The sequence below is a fragment of the Raphanus sativus genome, chromosome 9 (genome assembly GCF_000801105.2).
Source record: "Raphanus sativus cultivar WK10039 chromosome 9, ASM80110v3, whole genome shotgun sequence".
Classification (NCBI taxonomy): domain Eukaryota; kingdom Viridiplantae; phylum Streptophyta; class Magnoliopsida; order Brassicales; family Brassicaceae; genus Raphanus; species Raphanus sativus.
Genome location: NC_079519.1, coordinates 12,493,150 through 12,521,018, shown reverse-complemented (window position 1 = coordinate 12,521,018; position 27,869 = coordinate 12,493,150). Strand labels below are relative to the sequence as shown.

Genomic DNA, 27,869 nt, shown 5'->3' with positions numbered 1-27,869 from the left:
TAATTTATAGAGTCTACTAGGATATTTTAAGAAGAAAATTATAGACATAGGATATATTTTTACGTTTTTTAATAAATATTTTTAAAATTAATTTATTTTAAAAAAATAAATATATTGGTTAAAAAGAAAAAAGGAACGAACAGCATAAAAAACATGTGGGTTAAACTTCCAACAGATGAACTGTTTTTCTGTAGAAAAATATTAAAGTATGCAGTTCTCCTGCTTTTTTCTTTTGTAACTTCAAAAAAACATGGCTTCGAATGGGTAAAGCAGATCAAAAAATGCAGATCAAACAGATCACGCAGAACAAATGCAGAACATGCATATCAAACAAAACAAATGCAGATCGAGCTAAATTAATAAAATAATATATTTAAAATAAATATTGAAATTATTTTAATTGAAATCAAATATTTGAACAAAAGGAAACTTATTATATTTAACAATAAATATCATCATTTTAATATATATAATGAAATTTAAAATTATATGAATTTTTTTATGAATCAAGATCCGGATATCCATGAAATTTAGGTAACCGAATCGGGATCCTGATTCGTCGCATCGGTGAATTTAGTTTTCGGATTCGGATTTCTGGCTTTCAGATATCCATCTAAATATCGTACTATTCGTGATATTCGGATCTGATCGTAAAAATAATTTTTAAATTTTTTTGTTTAAAAAATATTAAAATTCTAAAGATAGAACATAAACTAAATATTCATACAAGATTTATAAATATTTAGATGTATATAATATTAAAAGATTAGAATATATGATTATAAAACTAACTTTATGTATAAATACTAATATATCAAATATAATTATAAATTAATTTTTATTGAATATTATTAAATATTTATTTTAACTTATTTCTGATAAATTAAGATTTTCATAATTTAGCTAAAATAATTATTATTTTTAATATTGGACAAGCAATAATGTGTATAAAATCATTCTACATGAAAACTATATGTTTTTATATTATTTTTTGATTTTTCTATTTTTATATAAATAACGGATCTAATTGGATATCCGATAAAAATCCACAATTTTCTGGATATCTGAGACATCGAATATCATGATGGCTACGGATCGAATCGGAATGAATAGTTGATTATTCAGACGAAACAAATCAGATTACAAATATTTTTTTTAAAAGGATATCCTATTCGTGCCCATCTCTATTTTTAAATATGTAAATTATATATATATAAGTGTTTATCAAATTTAATAATATTTAATATATATATATGTAAATAATATATTTTTTGAAATATTTGTATAAGAAAATTCATCTTACATTCTTTATAAAAAACAAAAAAAAATTACACTTAAAGAGGAATTTTCGTGAATGAAGGAAATAAATTAATATAAAATATTAATAGGTAAAGGAGAAAAGTAATTGTTTAAAAAAAATTAGAGACAAGCCTTTCATTGGGCTCCTGTGTTTGACCAGCCCTTTTTTTTACTCACCACTTGCAGATCAGTTTTCTATCACATGAATTGTTCTGCATGCAGTTTTCTTAATTTTTTAATATTATAATTTCTTTTGCATTTTTAATGTTGATTGAAGATTAAATGCAGATCAATCTGTACACTAATTTTTCATGCATTTGTACTGCATTCATTATGCACTTCATTCAAACTCATGAATGGGTAAAAACATGCAGGAGAAAATATATGCAGGACATCTGCTATTGTACTGCCTCACCATTCATACACTAAGTTGAACGAACATTATGCCTCTGAATGGTACGCAGATCATAAAAACGCAGATCAAATATAAAATGCAGATCAAATAGATCAAATGCATATTAGATGCAAATCAAACTAATATATCGAATTACCTTATTTAACCGAATATTAAAAAATACTTTTGTGAGTTAAACATCTAAAAATAAAATACAAGGGAAAATTTGGAAAATGCATTTAAATAAACTTATGTATATAATAATTTACCAAATTGCCCAATCTTAATATTTCTTATTCCAAATATATATTTAAAAAATTGTTTTAAAAAGAGTCGTTAGAGAATCTACTTAATATCTTTTTAATATAACTAACTAAACAATATATTTCCATATATTTTTAATATATCTAAATGTTTTTATTATTTTAAAAAACATAAAAGGAAAAAACTCTAAACGCATCTCTTCTTCTCGTCTCCTTCTTGTATCATCTCTGTTTCTAAACTTTTTTCCTTTTTCTCAATTCTCACAGATTCTTCCTCTCATTTCATTAAGAGGTTTTGTGATTCATGAATCAGGTTTTTCAAAATTCTGCTCCTATTTTATTCTGTTATAGTTCTGTTTTTTTTTTAGGAAAATCATGTTGCATTTGGCTGGAGTTTTAGGAGAGTGAAAGATGAATAAATCATAGAAATTCATGGTAAATGCAAGAGCATGAGGTAGATTATTACCATTAAGGAAGGGTTGAAGTTTGACGAAATGGTTCAGATGGTTCACTAAGATAAAATAGGTCGGGAAATGAGTTAGAACTCAGCTATGCACTACCGGAATCAATGCTTCGAGATATGCCAAAGGATACACCTCCTTTTTTGTGAACAATGATAGGCAATTAGATTTTATGTGATTCTAGGTTATGGTAACTGTTTTAGTTTTTATTTTGCAATAAGGTTGATTATTATCACAATATTGGTTATGTTTTCCATTTGTTCTACTCTTTTGAAGAACTCTGCTTCTGTTCATGTTCGACGTAAGTGTCGTTTATGCATCTAGATGGACTCTGAAATTGCAGAGCACAAAATCTGCAAATGCTCGTTTTAGTTCCATACTCTTATCTGATTGATACACTAGAGATTGTGTCTAGTAACAATCACTTGCACGAGGGTGAGCTAGGATTTGTCAGAGAACGGCAGCTAGCTCCAACTATGCATCAAAGGAACAATTTAAAATTTATATATATATATATATCTCATTTTTCTTATAGATGATATATATATATATATATATATATATATATATTTATATATGAAATTTTATCATCTTTTTTTAGCAACGAAATTTTATCATCTAAATGATTAATTCAATCAAGATTCTACGTAACCTAAGACCTAAGCCTAACAACTAAGCCTAACAAGGGTCCTGAGTTTCAACGCTCAAATGAATTAATTGGTTCTGCAAATTTGTACGGAAAGGCAGATAAAGCAAAGGAGAAAACAACAAAAGACATTACAGAAGCAGTCACTATCAAAAACGTATTTTGCTCTCCTTTCATCCACAACTGATAGATCTTAACAAGTTAAGAAGATTGAGCCATGTGGCATTAGGGTTTGTGACTAGTTCTTCTATAAAAAACTACTTGTCTCAAGAACAAAACTTCAAGCGAACTTTTTTGAAAAAAAAAATCGCTTGAAGTTTTGCAATATATAAAACATGCGATATAAAACTTCAAGCGATTTTGCAATATATAAAACACGTATTTCGTTTCTTTTGAGAGTTTATGTTTCACTTTCATTCTTCTCCTCTTCCAAGCAGAAGCATGATGATCCAATTCATTGAACCTCTCCCTCAATCCCAAGGTAAACCCTTAATGATTATTATATATATATATATATCACTATATAATTAGTCATAAAATGATATACTAAAAATTTGCCACTCAAGAACTAAAACATGTTTTAAAAATAATACATGACTCATATTATCAACAAAATTATGTATTATATGTAATGTTTTTAAGTTTGAAACTTCTCATCGTATATATCATTTTCTCCTGTGTTATAATCTCAAGAATTTATTTTCTAGATTTTTGTTTTTATCAGGTTTTTCTTCTTCTAGTCTATCATAGAGTTTTGCCACTTTTTATTACAATGTTATCATAAATTTTTGTGTTTGATCTGGTTGTTTTGTTTGTTTTGTACTCATCATGACTATGTTATCATAAATTTTCTTTTTTTTTCCAAAAAGGTTGCATATTTGTAATGTAAGTGACAAATAATTTAGTAGTACAATCAAATTCTATATTATTTTAGCATAATTCCTCTTTTCCTTTCATTTCAGCTAACATAATCCTTTGTGTTTATAAAAATGGTTCTTACAGGTTAACATTGGTAATGTTAGTTACATATGATTTAGTAGTACAAACAAGGTTTACGCACAGTTCCTATTTCCCTTTTCTTTAAGAGAAATTGGTGGCAGTGCACCCAAACTAACCGATAATTTGCATTATGCCCTTAACTTCAATAGTCAATTTCTCTTCCCGTTTTATCCCTACTATCTACTCTTCCTTATGGTTCAGAGCTCTGTGTTTCGTGTCAGTGGTCTCAGTTTTTACACATTGGTCGAAACTATGTCCATACGTTTCTCTAAATCTGAGTAGCACTTCTTCACTTTTGTCAAGCTCGATAGAATTTCAAGTTGAGCACTCATAACTTTTTTTTCTTTTGAAAATTCTCAGATGAAACTAATCTAGTCCCAAAAGATTGTGAATTGATTTAATATCAAAATTAAAACAGAACAGTTCAAGCTGATGATCTTCTTTCTGCAAGAGTAAGATTTCTAAAACTGAAATTTTTTCTCTTTTCCCTTTTTTTCCTTATATATATGGGTTTTATATTTACTTGTCAATTTTTTTAGAATTTTTTTTTGAATCAAGATTCAGAAAGATAAACAATGGTTTAACATTAATCTAAATGTTGTTTTTCAAAGAACAAAACTTTTGAAATAATTTATAGTGATTCTTGTTGTCATAATTAATATGCAATTATATGATTACTCAGTTATGGTTATTTAAAATCATAACTGAAAATCTCTTGTAGCATGTAGAAAATCTCTTGTAGCATATAACTCGTATTTTAGCTACTAATTGTATTGTTAGCTGTTAGTAATATTTGCTACTACTAAAAAAGATGTTCATAGATATGAGCTTTTATGCAGAGCCATGAGACTATATAGCTTCATATGCCAAGAGTTTAACCGGTGGATGCTATGTGTTGACTCTTCACAAAAGTTAACAGCTGATGATATTCTAAGTATGTCATCATATCGATCTTTTCTTTGAAATGAAAACTTGTTGTCTTGAAATGATGATTTGTCTGCAGTTCGCTCTTGGATGGAGAAGTTATCTGAATCAGACCAAAAACATGATCATGATGGTTTGGATGTGAAGAATATGACGATGGTGGTTGTTCGTCATCCACATAATATATTTTACTAGAATATTAGTTGTTAAATGTATTTTCCTCCACTAAAACATACATTTGCGTAGGTATTTTTAATATTGTTAGTCATATATGTGCATTAACAACTAGGGGTGACAGTTAAATGTATGTCTAGTCCGCTACAACGAGGCAGATAAAGCAAAAGAAAAAACAACAAAAGACATTACAGAAGCAGTCACTATCAAAAACATATTTTGCTCTCCTTTCATCCACAACTGATAGATCTTAACAAGTTAAGAAGATTGAGCCATGTGGCATTAAGGTTTATGACTAGTTCTTCTATGAAAAGACTACTTGTCTCAAGAACAAAACTTCAAGCGAACTTTTTTGAAAAAAAAATATTGCTTGAAGTTTTGCAATATATAAAACACGCGATATAAAACTTCAAGCGATTTTGCAATATATAAAACACGTATTTTGTTTATCTTGAGAATTTATGTTTCACTTTCACTCTTCTCCTCTTCCAAGCAGAAGCATGACGATCCAATTCATTGAACCTCTCCCTCAATCCCAAGGTAAACTCTTAATGAATTATTATATATATATATATATATATATATATATCACTATATAATTAGTCATAAAATGATATACTAAAAATTTGCCACTAAAAGAACTAAAACATGTTTTAAAAATAATACATGACTCATATTATCAACAAAATTATGTATTATATGTAATGTTTTTAAGTTTGAAACTTCTCATCGTATATATCATCTTTCTCCTGTGTTATAATCTCAAGAATTTTTTTTCTAGATTTTTGTTTTTATCAGGTTTTTCTTCTTCTAGTCTATCACGGAGTTTTCCCACTTTTTATTACAATGTTATCATAAATTTTCGTGTTTGATCTGGTTGTTTTGTTTGTTTTGTACTCATCATGACTATGTTATCATAAATTTTTTTTTCCAAAAAGGTTGCGTATTTGTAATGTAAGTGACAAATAATTTAGTAGTACAATCAAATTCTATATTATTTTAGCATAATTCCTCTTTTCCTTTCATTTCAGCTAACATAATCCTTTGTGTTTATAAAAATGGTTCTTACAGGTTAACATTGGTAATGTTAGTTACATATGATTTAGTAGTACAAACAAGGTTTACGCACAGTTCCTATTTCCCTTTTCTTTAAGAGAAATTGGTGGCAGTGCACCCAAACTAACCGATAATTTGCATTATGCCCTTAACTTCAATAGTCAATTTCTCTTCCCGTTTTATCCCTACTATCTACTCTTCCTTATGGTTCAGAGCTCTGTGTTTCGTGTCAGTGGTCTCAGTTTTTACACATTGGTCGAAACTATGTCCATACGTTTCTCTAAATCTGAGTAGCACTTCTTCACTTCTGTCAAGCTCGATAGAATTTCAAGTTGAGCACTCATAACTTTTTTTTCTTTTGAAAATTCTCAGATGAAACTAATCTAGTCCCAAAAGATTGTGAATTGATTTAATATCAAAATTAAAACAGAACAGTTCAAGCTGATGATCTTCTTTCTGCAAGAGTAAGATTTCTAAAACTGAAATTTTTTCTCTTTTCCCTTTTTTTCCTTATATATATGGGTTTTATATTTACTTGTCAAATTTTTTTAGAATTTTTTTTGAATCAAGATTCAGAAAGATAAACAATGGTTTAACATTAATCTAAATGTTGTTTTTCAAAGAACAAAACTTTTGAAATAATTTATAGTGATTCTTGTTGTCATAATTAATATGCAATATATGATTACTCAGTTATGGTTATTTAAAATCATAACTGAAAATCTCTTGTAGCATGTAGAAAATCTCTTGTAGCATATAACTCGTATTTTAGCTACTAATTGTATTGTTAGCTGTTAGTAATATTTGCTACTACTAAAAAAGATGTTCATAGATATGAGCTTTTATGCAGAGCCATGAGACTATATAGCTTCATATGCCAAGAGTTTAACCGGTGGATGCTATGTGTTGACTCTTCACAAAAGTTAACAGCTGATGATATTCTAAGTATGTCATCATATCGATCTTTTCTTTGAAATGAAAACTTGTTGTCTTGAAATGATGATTTGTCTGCAGTTCGCTCTTGGATGGAGAAGTTATCTGAATCAGACCAAAAACATGATCATGATGGTTTGGATGTGAAGAATATGACGATGGTGGTTGTTCGTCATCCACATAATATATTTTACTAGAATATTAGTTGTTAAATGTATTTTCCTCCACTAAAACATACATTTGCGTAGGTATTTTTAATATTGTTAGTCATATATGTGCATTAACAACTAGGGGTGACAGTTAAATGTATGTCTAGTCCGCTACAACGAGGCAGATAAAGCAAAAGAAAAAACAACAAAAGACATTACAGAAGCAGTCACTATCAAAAACATATTTTGCTCTCCTTTCATCCACAACTGATAGATCTTAACAAGTTAAGAAGATTGAGCCATGTGGCATTAAGGTTTATGACTAGTTCTTCTATGAAAAGACTACTTGTCTCAAGAACAAAACTTCAAGCGAACTTTTTTGAAAAAAAAATATTGCTTGAAGTTTTGCAATATATAAAACACGCGATATAAAACTTCAAGCGATTTTGCAATATATAAAACACGTATTTTGTTTATCTTGAGAATTTATGTTTCACTTTCACTCTTCTCCTCTTCCAAGCAGAAGCATGACGATCCAATTCATTGAACCTCTCCCTCAATCCCAAGGTAAACTCTTAATGAATTATTATTATATATATATATATATATATATATATATATCACTATATAATTAGTCATAAAATGATATACTAAAAATTTGCCACTAAAAGAACTAAAACATGTTTTAAAAATAATACATGACTCATATTATCAACAAAATTATGTATTATATGTAATGTTTTTAAGTTTGAAACTTCTCATCGTATATATCATCTTTCTCCTGTGTTATAATCTCAAGAATTTTTTTTCTAGATTTTTGTTTTTATCAGGTTTTTCTTCTTCTAGTCTATCACGGAGTTTTCCCACTTTTTATTACAATGTTATCATAAATTTTCGTGTTTGATCTGGTTGTTTTGTTTGTTTTGTACTCATCATGACTATGTTATCATAAATTTTTTTTTTCCAAAAAGGTTGCGTATTTGTAATGTAAGTGACAAATAATTTAGTAGTACAATCAAATTCTATATTATTTTAGCATAATTCCTCTTTTCCTTTCATTTCAGCTAACATAATCCTTTGTGTTTATAAAAATGGTTCTTACAGGTTAACATTGGTAATGTTAGTTACATATGATTTAGTAGTACAAACAAGGTTTACGCACAGTTCCTATTTCCCTTTTCTTTAAGAGAAATTGGTGGCAGTGCACCCAAACTAACCGATAATTTGCATTATGCCCTTAACTTCAATAGTCAATTTCTCTTCCCGTTTTATCCCTACTATCTACTCTTCCTTATGGTTCAGAGCTCTGTGTTTCGTGTCAGTGGTCTCAGTTTTTACACATTGGTCGAAACTATGTCCATACGTTTCTCTAAATCTGAGTAGCACTTCTTCACTTCTGTCAAGCTCGATAGAATTTCAAGTTGAGCACTCATAACTTTTTTTTCTTTTGAAAATTCTCAGATGAAACTAATCTAGTCCCAAAAGATTGTGAATTGATTTAATATCAAAATTAAAACAGAACAGTTCAAGCTGATGATCTTCTTTCTGCAAGAGTAAGATTTCTAAAACTGAAATTTTTTCTCTTTTCCCTTTTTTTCCTTATATATATGGGTTTTATATTTACTTGTCAAATTTTTTTAGAATTTTTTTTGAATCAAGATTCAGAAAGATAAACAATGGTTTAACATTAATCTAAATGTTGTTTTTCAAAGAACAAAACTTTTGAAATAATTTATAGTGATTCTTGTTGTCATAATTAATATGCAATTATATGATTACTCAGTTATGGTTATTTAAAATCATAACTGAAAATCTCTTGTAGCATGTAGAAAATCTCTTGTAGCATATAACTCGTATTTTAGCTACTAATTGTATTGTTAGCTGTTAGTAATATTTGCTACTACTAAAAAAGATGTTCATAGATATGAGCTTTTATGCAGAGCCATGAGACTATATAGCTTCATATGCCAAGAGTTTAACCGGTGGATGCTATGTGTTGACTCTTCACAAAAGTTAACAGCTGATGATATTCTAAGTATGTCATCATATCGATCTTTTCTTTGAAATGAAAACTTGTTGTCTTGAAATGATGATTTGTCTGCAGTTCGCTCTTGGATGGAGAAGTTATCTGAATCAGACCAAAAACATGATCATGATGGTTTGGATGTGAAGAATATGACGATGGTGGTTGTTCGTCATCCACATAATATATTTTACTAGAATATTAGTTGTTAAATGTATTTTCCTCCACTAAAACATACATTTGCGTAGGTATTTTTAATATTGTTAGTCATATATGTGCATTAACAACTAGGGGTGACAGTTAAATGTATGTCTAGTCCGCTACAACGAGGCAGATAAAGCAAAAGAAAAAACAACAAAAGACATTACAGAAGCAGTCACTATCAAAAACATATTTTGCTCTCCTTTCATCCACAACTGATAGATCTTAACAAGTTAAGAAGATTGAGCCATGTGGCATTAAGGTTTATGACTAGTTCTTCTATGAAAAGACTACTTGTCTCAAGAACAAAACTTCAAGCGAACTTTTTTGAAAAAAAAATATTGCTTGAAGTTTTGCAATATATAAAACACGCGATATAAAACTTCAAGCGATTTTGCAATATATAAAACACGTATTTTGTTTATCTTGAGAATTTATGTTTCACTTTCACTCTTCTCCTCTTCCAAGCAGAAGCATGACGATCCAATTCATTGAACCTCTCCCTCAATCCCAAGGTAAACTCTTAATGAATTATTATATATATATATATATATATATATCACTATATAATTAGTCATAAAATGATATACTAAAAATTTGCCACTAAAAGAACTAAAACATGTTTTAAAAATAATACATGACTCATATTATCAACAAAATTATGTATTATATGTAATGTTTTTAAGTTTGAAACTTCTCATCGTATATATCATCTTTCTCCTGTGTTATAATCTCAAGAATTTTTTTTCTAGATTTTTGTTTTTATCAGGTTTTTCTTCTTCTAGTCTATCACGGAGTTTTCCCACTTTTTATTACAATGTTATCATAAATTTTCGTGTTTGATCTGGTTGTTTTGTTTGTTTTGTACTCATCATGACTATGTTATCATAAATTTTTTTTTTCCAAAAAGGTTGCGTATTTGTAATGTAAGTGACAAATAATTTAATAGTACAATCAAATTCTATATTATTTTAGCATAATTCCTCTTTTCCTTTCATTTCAGCTAACATAATCCTTTGTGTTTATAAAAATGGTTCTTACAGATTAACATTGGTAATATTAGTTACATATGATTTAGTAGTACAAACAAGGTTTACGCATAGTTCCTATTTTCCTTTTCTTTAAGAGAAATTGGTGACAGTGCACCCAAACTAACCGATAATTTGCATTATGCCCTTAACTTCAATAGTCAATTTCTCTTCCCGTTTTATCCCTGTATCTACTCTTCCTTATGGTTCAGAGCTCTGTGTTACGTGTCAGTGGTCTCAGCTTTTACACATTGATCGAAACTATGTCCATACGTTTCTCTAAATTTGAGTATCACTTCTTCACTTTTGTCAAGCTCGATAGAATTTCAAGTTGAACACTCATAAACTTTTTTTCTTTTGAAAATTCTCAGATGAAACTAATCTAGTCCAAAAAGATTGTGAATTGATTTAATATCAAAATTAAAACAGAACAGTTCAAGCTGATGATCTTCTTTCTGCAAGAGTAAGATTTCTAAAACTGAAATTTTTTCTCTTTTCCCTTTTTTTCTTATATATCTGGGTTTTATATTTACTTGTTAAATTTTTGTAGAATTTTTTTTTTGAATCAAGATTCAGAAAGATAAACAATGGTTTAACATTAATCTAAATGTTGTTTTTCAAAGAACAAAACTTTTGAATTAATTTATAGTGATTCTTGTTGTAATAATTAATATGCAATTATATGTTTACTCAGTTATGGTTATTTAAAATCATAACTGAAAATCTCTTGTAGCATGTAGAAAATCTCTTGTAGCATATAACTCGTATTTTAGCTACTAATTGTATTGTTAGCTGTTAGTAATATTTGCTACTACTAAAAAAGATGTTCACAGATCTGAGCTTTTATGCAGAGCCATGAGACTATATAGCTTCATATGCCAAGGGTTTAACCGGTGGATGCTATGTGTTGACTCTTCACAAAAGTTAACAGCTCATGATATTCTAGGTATGTCATCATATTGATCTTTTCTTTGAAATGAAAACTTGTTGTCCTGAAATGATGATTTGTCTGCAGTTCGCTCTTGGATGGAGAAGTTATCTGAATCAGACCAAAAACATGATCATGATGGGTTTGGATGTGAAGGATATGACGATGGTGGTTGTTCGTCATCCACATAATATATTTTACTAGAATATTAGTTGTTAAATGTATTTTCCTCCACTAAAACATACATTTGCGTATGTATTTTTAATATTGTTAGTCATATATGTGCATTAACAACTAGGAGTGACAGTTAAATGTATGTCTAGTCCGCTACAACGAGGCAGATAAAGGCAGATAAAGCAAAGGAGAAAATAACAAAAGACATTACAGAAGCAGTCACTATCAAAAACATATTTTGCTCTCCTTTCATCCACAACTGATAGATCTTAACAAGTCAAGAAGATTGAGCCATGTGGCATTAGGGTTTGTGACTAGTTCTTCTATAAAAAGACTACTTGTCTCAAGAACAAAACTTCAAACGAACTTTTTTTGAAAAAAAAAAATCGCTTGAAGTTTTGCAATATATAAAACATGCGATATAAAACTTCAAGCGATTTTGCAATATATAAAACACGTATTTCGTTTCTCTTGAGAATTTATGTTTCACTTTCTCTCTTCTCCTCTTCCAAGCAGAAGCATGACGATCCAATTCATTGAACTTCTCCCTCAATCCCAAAGTAAACTCTTAATGAATTATTATATATATATATATATATATATCACTATATAATTAGTCATAAAATGATATCTAAAAATTTGCCACTAAAAGAACTAAAACATGTTTTAAAAATAATACATGACTCATATTATCAACAAAATTATGTATTATATGTATTAATATATATGTAAAACAAAAATATTTATATATTGTTTTATTAGTAATAGTAAGTAAATTATTGTATGAAAACAGAAAATATAATAAAATTAAATATTTAAAGAGAATATGTGTTTATTTTAAAATAAAGTAGTTTCTCTATACATTAATAAGTTATTGTATCTAAATAAGTTAACAATAAATTAATTTAAAACATTAATAAAGAGAGAGAGGAAAAAAAATCTGCATGCATGGTGATTGGTCCTCCGCATGGTTTCAGCATCTATTTTCTCTTATCTGCAAGATAAAAAAAATTGCACTAACATTAATCTGCATCTAGATCATTAAATATTTTATAGTTTAGTTTTGTTCTGCATTTAAATTATTGAATAGGAAATAAATGCAGATTTATATGCATCATAAATGTGATGCATTTAATCTACATTTCTATTGTATTTCATTCAAAGCCTATGTAAGAGGGGGTTTTGCGAATTAACAAGCTTTGTCTTGGCATATTGATCGTCCGCTATCTAGTCGACGTTGTTTTTTTTTGTTTGGCTCAACATCAACTTATATTTATCCAACTTTTGGGTACAACGAGTTCAATCCATAATAGATTTCACCGCATTATGCAAATGGGAATTTAGTATCACCCTGAATCACTATAGAGGATCCAACGCAATCTGATTTAATCTCATTGCATTTTAAATCCATAGGAACATAAATCATCCCACGACACAGAATGAGATCATCTCCTTAAACCATCTAAATCGACCTAATGATACGAAGACATCTACTTACATAAAACACAAAAGATACAAGTCTAATTCGGACACAGTTATGACCGGATTGTTGGTTCCAAAAGATAAGAATGGAGCTCATGTCCCGAAAACAACTTCGCCGGAGGCGCATCTTCGAAGCTCAGCTCACATAACCCAGGGTTTTGATGTTTCGATCCTCAGCCACAAAGCGGACATGTTATCCGCACTGAAAAGGCGGACTTTAACAGCGAACGTAGTAGGCACCGCAAATCCAAAGCTTCCAACAGTGCAGAGATGCAGAGCCTCTGACACATGCCGTTGTAAGGTTAACTCTACCGGTTGACTACGCCGACATCATGAGCCTTGGCACATATTGCTAAGAATCAGAAGTCACACCATCTTTCACTCGCTATCATTTTTTCTCCTCCAATCGTTTCACTGCCGGTTACGAAGAGAGATCTTGGGTGGAAGAGACGCCTCGCCTCACCACGTGCCACCGTTTTGAAGGATTTGCTGCAGGAAAAAAAGATAAATTAAAATATGATGACGTGTCATGGGATTATCCTAATCGCTTCTCCGTCACTACTCCCAACTAGGGATGTTTAAACGGGCTCGAAGCCCGCGGGCTTGACGGGCTTTACTTAAACGGGCGGAACCCGTACCCGTTTATATATAAAAAATGTCATAACGGGTTCATTACGGGCCGCCCTTTAAGAGTGTTTATTAAACGGGCTTTACCCGTGAATAAAAGGGTGCCCATTAATTTTTTTTTTTTTTCAGAATATGTGAAACTACGTAGTTTTATCTTAGGTTTCCTTATCTCAAAACTAATCTAGTTTGCCGTCTCTCTCTCTTCTCTCTGTGTCGATGAATCTCAAATTGAGAAACCTCTTTCGTGAAACCTCTTGAATTTGTGGTGGGTCTCTTCGTTTTCTTCATTAAGAGAAACCTCTTTCTCTCTTTCAGTCTCTGGTTCGTGAGTTTCGGTTCTGATCTCTTCACCTCCTTATTCGTTTTGTGCTTAATGTACGTGGGTTGTTTTAAATTTCGGATCTTTGTTTGGATTTACAGTTCTGTAACTTGTGTCCGAATTTGGTTTTATTTGTGTCCGAACTTGGTTTCTTTTCCGTTCCTTATTACAATCTTTTGACCTCCTTATTCGTTTTGTGCTTAATGTACATGGGTTAGTTTAAATTTCGGATCTTTGGTCGGATTTACAGTTTCTAGATCAGTCAAGCGTATCTCACCTTTTTCCTGTCACTAAGTACCTTGGTTTGTTAGCCACTGTCAAGGGTTCTTTTGTGTTTGCGTTGTACCTTCAAATATTTCTAGTCTTTGGACAAACCCATTTTTTTTTACCATCAGATGAATTGTCTCATTAATGCATATTAGGCTTGCTTGGTGTTGAACTTAATTGATTATCTTTGTATTGTTCTGTGTTTGATTATCTTTTTTTTTTTGAATTGTGTGTGTTCAACCAGATTACTTATTTGTCATTTATTTTCACTTTTCAGGATGGATTTAGAGAGTCTCAACACAATTGCAATCCTTGATGCTCAAAGAGAGTACATGGACATGAATGAAGAAGATGCTTTGAATGAAGAAGATGCTTTGAATGAGGAAAATACGATGAGAGAAGGAGAAACAGAAATGCAAGAACCAGAACAAGGTGACACACAAGCTGCTGGAACAACTCAAGCGACACAACCACAAGGTCGACAACCACGTAAGAGACGTTTAACTTCTAAAGTCTGGGAGGATTTTACATCTGTTGGGGTTGAAAGTGATGGCAAGGAAAGAGGTCAGTGTAATTATTGTGGTAAAAAGCTAGTGATCAATACTAGAACACATGGTACACATCACTTGAGTCGCCATTTAGACACTTGTCCAGAAAAGCCTAAAGCGGTAGATAGGCCTGCATATGATCATCAGATTGATAGAGAGATGACTAGCGAGATCATTATCTATCATGATTTGCCATTTAGATATGCTGAGTATGAGAAGGTTAGAGCTAGGGATTTGTATCTCAATCCGGATTGTAAACCAATATGTAGACGAACTGCTGTCGCTGATGTCTTTAGAAGGTATGAAATAGAAAAGGAAAAGCTTAGGAATGTGTTTGCAAAGCATCAGGGTAGAGTTTGCTTTACTTCTGATTTGTGGGTAGCTCGTCCCACTACCATGGGTTATCTCTGTCTGACTGCCTCGTTCATCGATGATGACTGGAGGTTGAACAATAAGGTCTTAGCCTTCTGCGTTGCGAGGTGTCCACACACTGGTGGGGAACTTGCTAGCACGATCATTGAGTGTTTGAAGGATTGGGGTTTGGAGAAAAAAGTATTCTCTTTCACTTTAGATAATGCGACCAACAATGATAGTATGCTGAGAATACTTAAAGGGCAGCTTCAGATGATGAGTGGCAGTGGTTTGTTATGTGATGGGAAGTTCATGCACGTGCGATGTTGTGCTCACATCCTAAATCTGATAGTGAAAGATGGGTTAGAGTTAGCAAAGAACCTTTTACATGACATTAGGGAAAGTGTCAGGTACGTAAAGGCATCTCCACAAAGGATACAGTCCTTTGCTGCTTGTGTTGAGAGAGTTAGGCCTAGGATCACGGGTGGAGCAGGTCTATCACTTGACGTTTCAACTAGATGGAACTCTACATACGATATGCTAGTCCGGGCATTAAAGTTCAGAGCAGCTTTTGAAAGCATGGCCTCTTTTGACACCCACTATAAGACATTGCCTTCAGCCGCTGACTGGGACCGAGGAGCTAAAATATGCTCACTGTGATGATGATGGGATAAGAGGAATGATTCAGCCAATGCAAGCTAAATTCAGTAAGTACTGGGAGGATTATAATATGATTCTCGCTATGGGAGCTGTGTTAGATCCGAGAATGAAGATTGAGGTTATTGAAAAAGCTTATGAAGCTGTGGATCCTACTACTGCTGTTTTAAAGATCACATCGCTTAAGGAAAACTTGGAGAATCTCTACAAAGACTATCAAGCTAGAAAGTGGGCAAGCTCATCAGGTTCTTCATCTTCACAAACTCCATATGAGATAGTGAATGAATCACCACTAGAAGAAGAATATGATAATGTAAGTAAATCTCAATCTTCACTTCAATCTTCCATACTATTGTTATATGATTTTTTTTAGTTATTGATATGAAGCTTCATTGTATAGGATCTTTTTGAGTTAGAAAGAAGCATTGCAGCTGGTGTGGACAACCCAAAGTCACATTTAGATATTTATTTAGAGGAGCCAAGAGTAAACAGAAGAAATTATCCAAACTTGGATGTCTTAGGCTTTTGGAAAGAGAATCATCATCGACTGAGTGATTTAGCTGACATGGCGAGGGATTTGCTTACCATTCCTCTTACTACAGTCGCCTCTGAGTCGGCTTTTAGTATTGGTGGTAGAATTTTGACTCCATACCGAAACATGCTTCTTCCTAAACATGTTCAAGCCTTGCTTTGTGCTCGCAATTGGCTTCGAGGATTTGCAGAATTTGAAGGTGAATTAAGAAATTTTGCAAGAACAGTTTTATAGCTAAATGATTCTGGTACTTACATTTTAAACTATAGGTACCATTGAAGAGGATACTGATGGCACTGGCACTGGAAAAACAACAAGTAACTCAGGAGCAGAAAGTTCAAGGTCAGGAGAATCAAACATGTCATGAGAATGAGCATGAGCATGAGCGTGTCATAGACTGTGACACACAGTGAAGAGGTAACCTTGTTGTGTCTTGTCTGAATGAACCATTTGTATAAGTTTGGTTGCTTTTGGATCATTGATATTCACTGTCTTATAAGTTTGGTTGCTTTTGCTTTTGGATCATTGATAAATTTGGTTGCTTTTGGTTTCTTTGCAGATCAAGAGAGGTCGTTAGTTTGAGATTAAGAGAGGTCGTTGGTTTGTCAACTAGGAAGAAGTTGGTTTATGTCTTGTTTCTATCCATGACTGTTTATTTTTTAGTTCTGTTTTTAGTTCTGTTGTTTGTAAGGTCTGGTCGTTAAATTTCAGATACAATCTTTATGTACTTTTAGATTCTCTATGGTTTGTTGTATTCCACTTTCTAAGTTTTAGATTTTATGTATTTGCAGATTTTAAATATGTATTAGATAAACTACAGATTTTAAATATGTATCAAATACACAATATCATATCTTAAGATAACTAAAACTGTATTTAAAAAAAAGAAACAATAACAATAAAAGAAATAATTAAAGACAGCAACATTCAAAAAAAATATAAGGTTTAATGTTATTAAAAATTCAGTAAACTGTAATTAGAAAAAAAAAAAAAATGGGTTCACGGGTCTAAACGGGCATCACAATTGTAAACGGGTCACATTTAAACGGGTTTCGACGGGCAGGGCTTTAAACGGGCGACAGTTGACCACGGGCAGGGCTCTAAATGGGCAGGGTCTAAACGGGCCTGGGCCGCCCGTATTAACATCCCTACTCCCAACGTTGATTCATTTCTTTCTTCTCTGAATTGCTGCAATCATCGATGCCTTCGTCCTTCTCCAAGCCGCCTTTGGATTCTCCTCCTCTGTCCCTGGACAGCGCGGAGGCTGAGAACCGGCTCCGTGAGGCGGAGGAGAGGCTACGCGAAGCCATGGCTGAGCTTCATCGTAGACAGCGTTCGGCGGCGCGTGGATCTCACGCAGATCTCTGCGATCACGCTGACGTCTCCTGCGTCGCCAATGCCATAGGCAATCTCTGCCAGAGCTTTCTCCTCTCGTACGGCGTCAGAGTAGGGATCGGAATCCTTCTCCGCGCCTTCAAGCTCGCCAGAGGGCAGTCTTATTCATCCCTGCTCGATCTCAAGGTCAGCAAGAATCGAATTAGACGCACTTGTGAGATGATTGATTTTCAGCTACAGTCGTTATATGGTTTTGCAGCAACTAGTGTCAGAGAAAGATTTGATAGTTAGGGAAGAGGCATGTCGTATTGGTTTACTCTTTGGTGGCTTTACCGGCTCCTATCACGCACTTAGATGCTGTTTGAGGAAGTGGAGAAAGCAAGAGACGCCATTTAATTCGTAAGTTTTTTTTTGTTTTTTTTTTGTATTCATTTACTTGTGCTGTTTGATTAAGGGTGGAGCAGAGTTTTAGCAGGTTCAATTGCGGGTTTGTCGGTTCTCGCTTTAGATGATTCCAACCAGCGTCGCACACTTGCTCTCTACCTCTTGGCTAGATTAGGCCAGGTTTAATCATAGATTCATTTAATCACTAAGTATCTTTGAGAGTCTCATCTTCCTTCTTGTGAACAGGCCGCTTACAATTCCGCAAAGTCAAAGAACAAGTTCCATCTTTGGGGAAGCCATTGGAAACATGGAGATTCTTTACTTTTTTCTCTTGCTTGTTCCCAGGTATTTTTTTTCTTGCGTGTCCTAGTAGTCTGAAGTAGTTGATGATATCTAGTGTATAAGTTCATGTAAATGGAAAAGATAAGCTTTTACTTATTATATTTATTTCTGATTGAGTTGTGCTAATTCTGTTGGGTGCAGGTTATGTATGCATTTATAATGCGTCCTGAAACCTTGCCGAAATCATATAGAGAATTTATTCAGAAGACAGGTCCAGTTGCAAGGCCTGTCTACCAGGCTGTAAGAGAATGCTGCAGAGGAGGTCCGATCGATGTAGCCTCCTTATCAGCCTATATTTCTAGTAAAAACGAAGCCAGTGATGTGAAGGTCGAAGAGTTTGCTTCCATCATCCCTTGTTCAGCTATTCATCCCCACACTAATTCTTGTCTGGCTCAAAATGCTAATGCAATGTCTGCTACATTCAAGAAAACTTTTCCCTTGTACTTCTCCCTGACTTTTGTCCCATATGTCGTCCTACACCTGCAAAAGGTAAGGAGTCTTTTAGAATCCTATTGGTTTATGCTCTAGTCAGAGATAAATGTGTGTTTGCCATCCTACTACACTTTCAGTTCATGGCTTCTCCTTACCGGACATCTTGGCATGCAATCAGAGATTCAGTTCGATCCACTTCCTTCTTGTCTGCTTTTGTTGGGATTTTTCAGGTAGCTGATCTTGATATTTTGCTCGTCTCTTTTCATTTCACACAAGTTAGTTTCGTAAAACACTTCCATTTGCGTCTCTCCATTTTGCACTAGGCTTTCATATGTGCCCATCGAAAAGTTGCATCCAAGGACCACAAGCTCGTTTACTGGTTTGGGGGTGGAGTAGCTGCTCTTTCGGTTATGCTGGAGAAAAAACCAAGACGCTCTGAGCTTGCTCTATATGTACTTCCCCGTGCAGGAGATTCTCTGTGGGAGATACTTGTTAACCGCCACATTCTTCCCAATATTAAAAACGCCGAGGTATAATTCAACAACAATTCTTGTTTCAAACTTTCTTCCCCTTTGAACAATAGAACTTTAATGAAATCAGGTTGCTGTATTCTGTGGATGTATGGGAGGAATCATGTATTACCTAGAACATGAGCCTGATACATTGGCTCCGTTTCTGAGAGGACTCATCCGTCGGTTTCTTGCTAGTCAAATAAGCAATCCAAGTAGCAAAATCAGTCAGAGTTCTTCCTATACGTATCTCCACACTCTAGATGCATTGGAGAAGCCGAAACCGTCTCCAGAGAGCCGAGAAGGTGAAACCCAAAAAGGTGAAGAGAAGTACAACCTGGAGGCAATTCCTGGTCTTTAGAAGCAAAGATATCTGATAGTTTCAACAGCTGTAGTAGCATCATGGATATGGTTTTGATTAAACTCCCCTGGAAAAAAAGGGTTCATCGACAGGAAAAAGAACTTGAGAGATTAAAGGTGTTTTTATAGGATTTTAGGAGTCTTTTTAGGTGTCTTTGTTTTATATTTGACTATCTTCCCAAAATAACAACAACAAACAAATGTCTCTTCTTAATTACAATGAGAAGATGCAGAACGGAGAAGATTTATGGAATTTCGTACATTCATAAGCTTCCTGAAACAGATATGTAAATAGTCTCAGTGATTGCATATTCTCGCTTATGGACCAGCAATTTATTATGTTGAAATTATGATATCTGATTCATTTACAGACTTATAATTAACTGAGGTTGTTGTTGAGTTTTAACACAGATGGGGAGCTTTAATGGAGTTGTTTTCACTATGTTTGTGTTCTTTAACACAATTGGGTTTTCTATTATCAACATTCTCACACTTGGGTTCCCATTGCGGTTCCAGCTTCAGGTCTGTATGCGTGCTCTATACTTCTCTCACAACACGGCTATGGCCAGGGTTGCACCTGATAGTATCAAGCTTTATTGTATTCTCATCACCTCCATCCTCGCTGCGAGAAGCTTATTGGCGTCCTGGGTCAATGCAGGAACTCAGTTCCAAAGAAAATCTGTTGATTTAACTTCAGTACAGAATATTTCATGAAGAGGGTTTTGTAACATAAAAGCCACTTCAATATTTATCTTTTCTTAAACACAAGGCCGTTGCTGCACTGTATCAGACAGACATATAAGTTATAAAGCCAATTCTCTTTGCTTCTATGTCGTTACAAATGCATATACCTGATAGGTATAATAACTAAGATATATTATTCATCTGGGAGTTTACATATTTTGTGTATTTTGTTTCCTATCTTACACTCGATTCCAGAAAATTTAGAGGTGAATATACGATTCGGCAGACAAGCACCAGCTCTAAGCTTCTTCAGTTCCCCGTCAACAGCTACCTTTAGGGAAGTTCTAATATCACCCAATGCCCAGACCAAGGAGATATGTGGTCGCGGATCCTATATAACAAATTGAAGCAGAAGAACCGATGGGTTAAGTGTTGGTGACAATGAATTCATTTTGCAGAATAATAAACTACCATTAAGCTTACTAGGTAAAGTAGTACTGTAAATAGAAAAGGAAAATGGACCTTGTAGAACTCTGGAAGATTGTGAAGCTTGTAAACTTCATTAACAGCATCAATTTGCTTGCTTATCTGAATGAGAGATATGAGAACTGAGTATACAAAAAGGCAACACATTCAAGGTAAATCTTGTTGTACAGGATGATACCTCGGAAAGTCCAGAAGTGGTGATTTCCAAAGAAAGGAAAGAGCGAGTACAGTCGTCATTCACAAAGACTTCCCACTTATTAAAATCGATCCAGTATCTATCGAAAAAAAGAGAAGAAGAGGAGACAATTCATAAACATCGTATACAATCAAACTGGTTTCATATGGTAGTAGACAAGGAACGATGTTTAATACCTCTTGTGTAACTGAAGTTTTTGCCTAAGCATAGAAACCACAGAGTTAATTTGATGAACACGAAGAGGAACGCTTCTTCCCAAGCTTATGTGGAACTCTCTCCCCAAAGCTTGGTCAAGCTTCTGGTCATCGTTGCAAAGAATGCTGAGTGGAACATCAGCTTCCACCAAATTAAGATGAGGAACAAGTGATGCAACCCTCTTTAAAACACACGCAATCTCCTTCTTCGCCAATTGAGGTATAAAAACTAAAATCACAAACAAAAAAAAAAGTAGCATGAGTAAAGAAAGAAAGAAAAGTGATACACTAAACAACCAACCACTTGAGAATTGAAGAAGCTTGAGACGAGAGTGATTACCAGGGATGTAAACGTGCAAGGCGTAGTTTCCATGGACGTGAGGAAAGTTCCTTACTCGAGTCACACTCTCCGTTGAGTAGACATCCAAAGAGCCTGAGACATTTTATAAAACAAAAAAAAAACGTGATTCGTATGAGTTAGATTGAAGAACAATCAGTGAGCAGCATCATCATCACCTGTGGATCCAATGGAATCGAGAAGCGAAAGCGGCGGAGGAGGCAACGAGATCGTCTCCTTCTCGTGCTTAACAGAGGTTGATTCCTCGCCGGGATTTGCAGCGGCCGGAGAAAGATCATCAGTATCGGAGTCCGATGAAGAGTCACCGTATGAAGCTCTCAGTGCGTCCATCGCCGCGGCCGCCGGTCAATCAAAAGAAAATAACAAAGACGAGTAAAAAAAACCAAATATTCCAATTCCATCCCAAATAGAACCGAAATAAACCAAAAACCACCCTTTTTAAATCAAACCGAACTTTTTTTTTTTTGTCAACACTCGAACCGAATTTAAACCCTGAACATCCGGGAACAAATCTAATGGGCTTAAAATGGGCCTCCACAGTGACCCAGAGAAACCCTAACTATCATCACTATATATTTACACAGCAATCGCCCTTCAATCTCAAAATCATCAGTTGCTGCGTCTATCTATTTAGGGTTTTTTTCTGATCGTCAAGAATTCTCTATTTATAGTTTCGTTTCTTTAATAATTTTTCGATTAAAATGGGGGCAGTGATGACTCGGAAATATCAAGCTCAACAGACCGGAATGAGTCGTTTCTTCTTTTAATTGGAGATTCGTTTCTGTGTCGATAATCCCGCTGAACTGAGCCTTCTCTTATATTCAATTCGAGTTTTGAATTTTAGTTTTTTCTTCAATACTACTAATTACCTGTTTTCATCAATTAAGAATCGGTTTGATTTTGAAATCGTTTTACGTTTTAATGTTTGGGTGATTGGAGATGACGATGAGGATATAACGCTCCCTCTTCTGAGTTCAGCTGAAGTAACTTGCTGGCAGAATCGAACCTAATATTACTAGCCACCACTGAGTCATCTCCTTCTTCCCAAAGTATTTTATTTTGCAAGCTTGTTTTGTGATTTTTTTATTTTATTGAATGCACAAGGACGGCGATAATGATGAAGCAATTAATCTAATCCAACACTTGATCTGATTTATGCTATGTGCATCTGATGCTACAATATTTTAGCTTCTGAATCCCCCTCGAAATCAATTTCATCTTTGATTTTTATCAATTTATATTCGCTTATTTAAATTTGGAGAATATTTTCAATTTATCTTAAATTTTCCGGAAAATCTAAACTCCAAAATTGTATTCTTTTTATTTCAAAAAGTATTTCTTAATTTCAAAACGATATTTTAAACAAAATAAAATAATTTTTTTTGTTGTAAAAAGAATATATATAAAATCAGTATTCGAAAAATGTAATTTGGAACAATAAAAAGAAATTTTTTTATTTTTATTTTATATATTAATAAATCTAGGGTGAATTGCTCATAAAACAAAACAAATTGAATAAATATCATTAAAATATCGTCATCATATTATTTACCCATAAGTTTACTTGTCAGACCCAACGGTCCAGATAAACAATTAACAATTCCAACCAAGACAGATGTAACAGGCTTAAATTTGACATGGAAGAAAAGAAAATAACAGGAAAATAACAGCACCTTCGCTTGATATACTAAAGACATGATTTGAATCGATCCCGACCCACGTATGTGGCGCATGAAAAGTATTTGCCAATCCAAGTTTTAGCACATAACCCTTTTCGACCCGGAAGTCTTAAAATCTATATTTTCATTGAATCCGAAGATTTTAAGATTTAGCTCTTTTGGATTTGGAGGTTTTACGGCATGTACTTTTATTAAATCTGGAGGTTTTAGGATGTAGTTTTTTTGGACTTGGAGGTTTTAAGGCGTATTTCTTTATTGAACTTAGAAGTTTTAGGATGTTTTATCGAGCTTTTCTACTGTGAGTAATTTGCTCTTAATCGTGTGCGATATTGCACTCTGCACCGGAGGTAAACCACAATGTCGATTTAGATTTTGCATTCTGCCATTTAGAAATAGGCCATTAACAACATTGTTTAGATGTTGCACTCTACACCCAGAAGTAGATCAATTGAAAGTAGGCCGCTGTCAATAGTGTTTAGATTTTCGTCCAGGAATCTGGAGGTCGGATGAACTTTTGTCTTGGAATCCAGAGGTTGGATACCAGAAGTTATATGGACTTTCGTCCAGGAACTCGGAAATTGCAAGGACTCTTGTCCAGGAACTCGGAGGTTGGATGGATTTTCGTCTAGGAACCTGGAGGTCGTATAGACTTTCGTCCAGGAATTCAGAAGTTGAACCCGGAGATTTGAGGAAGTATCATTCATTAAACCCGAAGGTTTTAGCACAAAACTCTTTTGGACCTGAAGATCTTAGGATGTATCCTTTCATTGAATCTAAAGATTTTAGGATGTAGTTTTTTGGACCCGGAGGTCTTAGGGCGTATCTTTTTATTGAATCAGAGGTTTTAGGGTATATCCTTTATTTAACCCTGAGGTTTTAAGATGTTTATCAGGTTTTGCCCCCGTGAGTAAACTGCTCTTAATCGTGTGCGATATTGCACTCTGCCCTCCAGAAGTAAGCCACTATTAATGCCGGTTTAGATATTGCATTCTGCCACTGCCACTTGAAAGTACACTATCAACATTGTTTACACACTACCATAACAATTAGAGAGCCAATTCCATATCCGTAAAAATAAAAACAGGAAGTGGAAAACCTGTATCTTTTTAAAGACCTCAACAAAGCATATCTGAAAGATAGTTTTCTGCTCCCTCATATTGACCTGTTTGTAGAGACAATATCGAAGTTTATTGTCTCCTTATATAGAAACCATGGTTTCCTCCATGCTTTATATAAGATTTATATGCAAACTCATCGGAACTAAACTCCATTTCAATATAGAGTTCATATTTCTTCTGATTTTCATTGTTTACCTCTAAACCATCATTATCTTCAGTCTGAAGATAATCGTCATTGTTGCCTATGTCCTCTTCTTCATTGAAATTACAGACTGAAGCATCATCATCGCTGACTAAAGAATCGTCATCACTGAATATAGCATCTTTTTCCTCGGCTAAAAACTCATCTGAATTATAACTTAACAAACTGGTTTCCCTTAAGACTTGCAATCTAGATTCTTCCTGACTAGCAGGAATAATTTCTTGACCACTAAAATGACTAATATATATTGCAACTATATAGCAAAATACAAAAATCAGTCAAATATTATCCTAGATTACATAGAACAATTATACCTTATTGTAATCATATAAACCGATATATAACAAGATGAAAAAAAATTAAGCAACAGTAGCCTAGCAATAGGAGACATGAAAGATTGAAACGTTACTGGCTCAATTTTTTTTGTCACCATGAAAATAAAGCAACAATATCATAGCACAACGTAATTGACTCAGTTTCCTATTTGATAAATAGAATTGATAAAGAAGATCAAATATAATCATACATAGATGTGACTAAAGAAGATCTAACAACTCTAAGCTTATAATTATATGATTGCAAGATATATAACAAACAACAATTAGATTTGAGGTTAATTATGTTGCTCTAACGAATTGACGTGATCTAAAAAAACATCAGTTAAACTGGGGGACCATCGCCTTGCTCAAAAGAAAAGGCGATCCCTTTTGCGACAAACACCAACAAAGTGACATCAATCGCTGCAACACGCCGCCGTCTAATCCGACGCCGGTTTCAAGACTCTCCTCCTCCGATGGGGAAGGGGAAGAAGAAGAAGGGGCCCAAACAAGGCTCTCCGTCTTCGTTGTCTCCATCTCGCTCTTCGTCTCCACCACCCAAATCTCTCCCTAAGGTCACCGGTTCCTCCGTTGAGCCTGCAATCTCCACCGAGTCCCTCATTCCTCCGACCTCTGCTTCAGAACATGCTTCCGATGCCCAGATTGTAGATCTGGTTGCTCAGCAAGTTCAGACTGCCTTGGAGAATGAGGCCTCTCTACTGGACTCTCCTAAGTTTGCTTCTGATGCCCTAACTGGTGATTTGCTTCCCGACTTGGTTGCTCAGCAAACTGCTTCAACCTCAACCCAGCAGTCTCCCCCAACGGAAACCCTACCTCTAGCTTCTGATGCCCAAATCACTGACCCATCGTCAGTCTTGGCTGCTCAGCTGGATGTCGAAGCAGGACTGAACGGGTCATCTCCCATCAACAACATTGAACCTGTGATTGCAACTGATTCAGCTGCTCCAGGATTAAAATCAACGGAAGCAGAGTTATCTGAGAAAGCTCTACCTGCGACAAACCAACAGCTAGGATCCTTACCGGAACCGAGCGCTAAAGAGCTAGGATCCTTACCGGAACCGAGCGCTAAAGAATCTGACACTTGGTGTGCTCGAGCCAAAGGAAGGAAATACCTGAAAAAAAGAAATGATGGATTCACTCTCCCATCAGGTGAAGCCTGTGTCAAGATCCCAAACTCTGTGATTGAAAAGAACAAGAGGTCATGGGATTGCTTTGTCATTGGGCAATTCTATACAGATCCACCGTCTCAAGGAACAATTCACAACATTGTCAACGGCATCTGGAGCAAACAATATCGAGATATTGCGGTCTCTAAACTGGAAGGCAATGCTTTTCTTTTCAGGATTCCAAATGTATCAACAAGGAACAGGGTCATCACACAGGTCTTATGGCAGATTGAAGGAAAAACCATGTTTGTGGCTAAATGGGAACCAGGAGTAATCCCGGCGAAGCCTGAGCTGAAGTCTGCACCTATTTGGTTGGAGCTAAGGAAAGTGCCATTTCAGTTCTTCAACGAGGATGGGTTAGAGCGCATAGCAAGCCTGGTTGGAGACCCAAAATTCCTACACCCTGCTACGGCGAATAAAACGAATCTCGAAGTCGCCAAGGTTTTCACCATAATCGATCCTCGCCAGCCGTTACCAGAAGCAGTAAATGTCCAATTTGACTCTGGTGACATTTGCCGGGTTCTGGTCTCGAGCCCGTGGATGCCTCCTGTGTGTGATTTTTGCAAGGAGATCGGACACAATATCAAGGGGTGTAGCAAGTCGCCAAAACTCTGCAATAGCTGTTCTTCGAAGTCTCATGGCACACTTAGCTGCCCAAACAACAAAAGGCGAGACGAAACAGGGACAGGAAAGAAAACTCGTAGAGGAAGGTCCAAATCAAAATCAAGAACCACTACTACTGGCCCGAAAGACCCTCAAAAAGGAATCATCCAGGTTTACAGGCCATTAGAAAAAGCAAAGGAAGCTTCTAAGGATAATCAAGGAGTATTTGAGATAGGAGATACCAGTGGTTCCTCTCAGCAGGTTGCGATGGTAAAACCAATTGGTTTCATCTCTCGGGCATCTAGTGCTACTTGTTCTGATGTCGAGCACGACTCTTCTGACATTGATTCATCTGACTCTGATAAGGAGGAAGGGGAAATCTTGGAATACGACACAGAAACAACCCTGAAACAGATGAATCGTCATTCAGGGAGGAACCATGCTGGGGGCACAACCCCAACCAATCTCTAAATATGTGTAGTAACCTTTTTTGTTGGAACGTGCGAGGTTTTAATAATTACAGTCACCGCACCGGTTTCAAAAAATGGATTCGGAAAAATAAGCCTCTTTTTGGAGGTATTGTGGAAACTAGGGTCAAGCACCCGAAAATGGGAAAATTTATAAACTCCTTACTTCATGGATGGTGTTTTGAGGATAATTATAGTTTTTCGGCACTTGGAAAAATCTGGATTCTTTGGCATCCTAGTGTCAGAGTGGTGGTCTTGGCTAAATCCCTGCAACAGATAACTTGTGAGGTATTACTCCCTGACCACACAACTCCTATTATTGTTACCATTGTCTACGCAGCAAACTGTGCTTCTCTCCGGTCTGGACTTTGGGTTGAGTTAGAATCTATGGCGGCTTCTTCGTTCACTGCTGATAAGCCATGGTCAGTTTTGGGAGATTTTAATCAAACGCTGCTTCCGCAAGAGCACTCTTCTCCAAAATCGTTGAATGTTGACAAAAGAATGCGAGAACTTGGTCAGTGCTTCCTCAATGCTGAGCTGGTGGACCTTAACTTCAGAGGAAACACCTTCACTTGGTGGAA

General features: G+C 34.6%; 4 protein-coding genes and 3 non-coding genes across 8 annotated transcripts; 6 read left to right on the top strand and 1 right to left on the bottom strand.

Moving 5' to 3' along the window:
• The first annotated feature begins 14,792 nt into the window (after positions 1–14,792).
• Positions 14,793–17,236, top strand: LOC130499509 (zinc finger BED domain-containing protein RICESLEEPER 4-like). The gene is made up of 4 exons (XM_056993642.1): positions 14,793–16,216; positions 16,304–16,634; positions 16,705–16,852; positions 16,995–17,236. Exons 1-3 carry the CDS (start codon positions 15,926–15,928, stop codon positions 16,800–16,802), a joined length of 720 nt encoding a protein of 239 aa, XP_056849622.1. The 5' UTR covers positions 14,793–15,925; the 3' UTR covers positions 16,803–16,852; positions 16,995–17,236.
• LOC130500054 (zinc finger BED domain-containing protein RICESLEEPER 2-like) lies at positions 15,055–15,906 on the top strand. Its single transcript, XM_056994754.1, has one exon. The coding sequence runs from the start codon at positions 15,055–15,057 to the stop codon at positions 15,904–15,906; it is 852 nt and encodes a 283-aa protein (XP_056850734.1).
• A 350-nt stretch (positions 17,237–17,586) lies between the features above and the next one.
• LOC108828315 (uncharacterized) lies at positions 17,587–20,054 on the top strand. The gene is made up of 8 exons (XM_056994544.1): positions 17,587–17,956; positions 18,030–18,169; positions 18,235–18,334; positions 18,401–18,499; positions 18,638–18,985; positions 19,066–19,158; positions 19,252–19,458; positions 19,529–20,054. The coding sequence occupies exons 1-8, from the start codon at positions 17,636–17,638 to the stop codon at positions 19,796–19,798; spliced, it is 1,578 nt and encodes a 525-aa protein (XP_056850524.1). The 5' UTR covers positions 17,587–17,635; the 3' UTR covers positions 19,799–20,054.
• A 373-nt stretch (positions 20,055–20,427) lies between these two features.
• Positions 20,428–22,084, bottom strand: LOC108828314 (uncharacterized). 2 transcript variants are annotated; one of them, XM_018601961.2, is made up of 6 exons: positions 21,874–22,084; positions 21,698–21,790; positions 21,340–21,586; positions 21,146–21,242; positions 21,004–21,069; positions 20,428–20,872 (listed from the first exon to the last, which is right to left on the bottom strand). In XM_018601961.2, exons 1-6 carry the CDS (start codon positions 22,043–22,045, stop codon positions 20,675–20,677), a joined length of 873 nt encoding a protein of 290 aa, XP_018457463.2. In that variant the 5' UTR covers positions 22,046–22,084; the 3' UTR covers positions 20,428–20,674. The 2 variants fall into 2 exon arrangements, with proteins under 2 accessions (XP_018457463.2, XP_056850525.1); XM_056994545.1 differs by having other exon boundaries at positions 20,815–20,872; positions 21,004–21,064; positions 21,136–21,242; positions 21,874–22,077.
• Positions 22,085–22,418: 334 nt separating this feature from the next.
• LOC130500544 (small nucleolar RNA Z107/R87) lies at positions 22,419–22,528 on the top strand. The gene has a single exon (XR_008939165.1). It is a non-coding gene; the product is annotated as a small nucleolar RNA Z107/R87 (small nucleolar RNA).
• Positions 22,529–22,650: 122 nt separating this feature from the next.
• On the top strand, positions 22,651–22,748 carry LOC130500603 (small nucleolar RNA R30/Z108). The gene has a single exon (XR_008939220.1). It is a non-coding gene; the product is annotated as a small nucleolar RNA R30/Z108 (small nucleolar RNA).
• A 75-nt stretch (positions 22,749–22,823) lies between these two features.
• On the top strand, positions 22,824–22,916 carry LOC130500558 (small nucleolar RNA snoR31). Its single transcript, XR_008939178.1, has one exon. It is a non-coding gene; the product is annotated as a small nucleolar RNA snoR31 (small nucleolar RNA).
• The last annotated feature ends 4,953 nt before the right edge of the window (positions 22,917–27,869 follow it).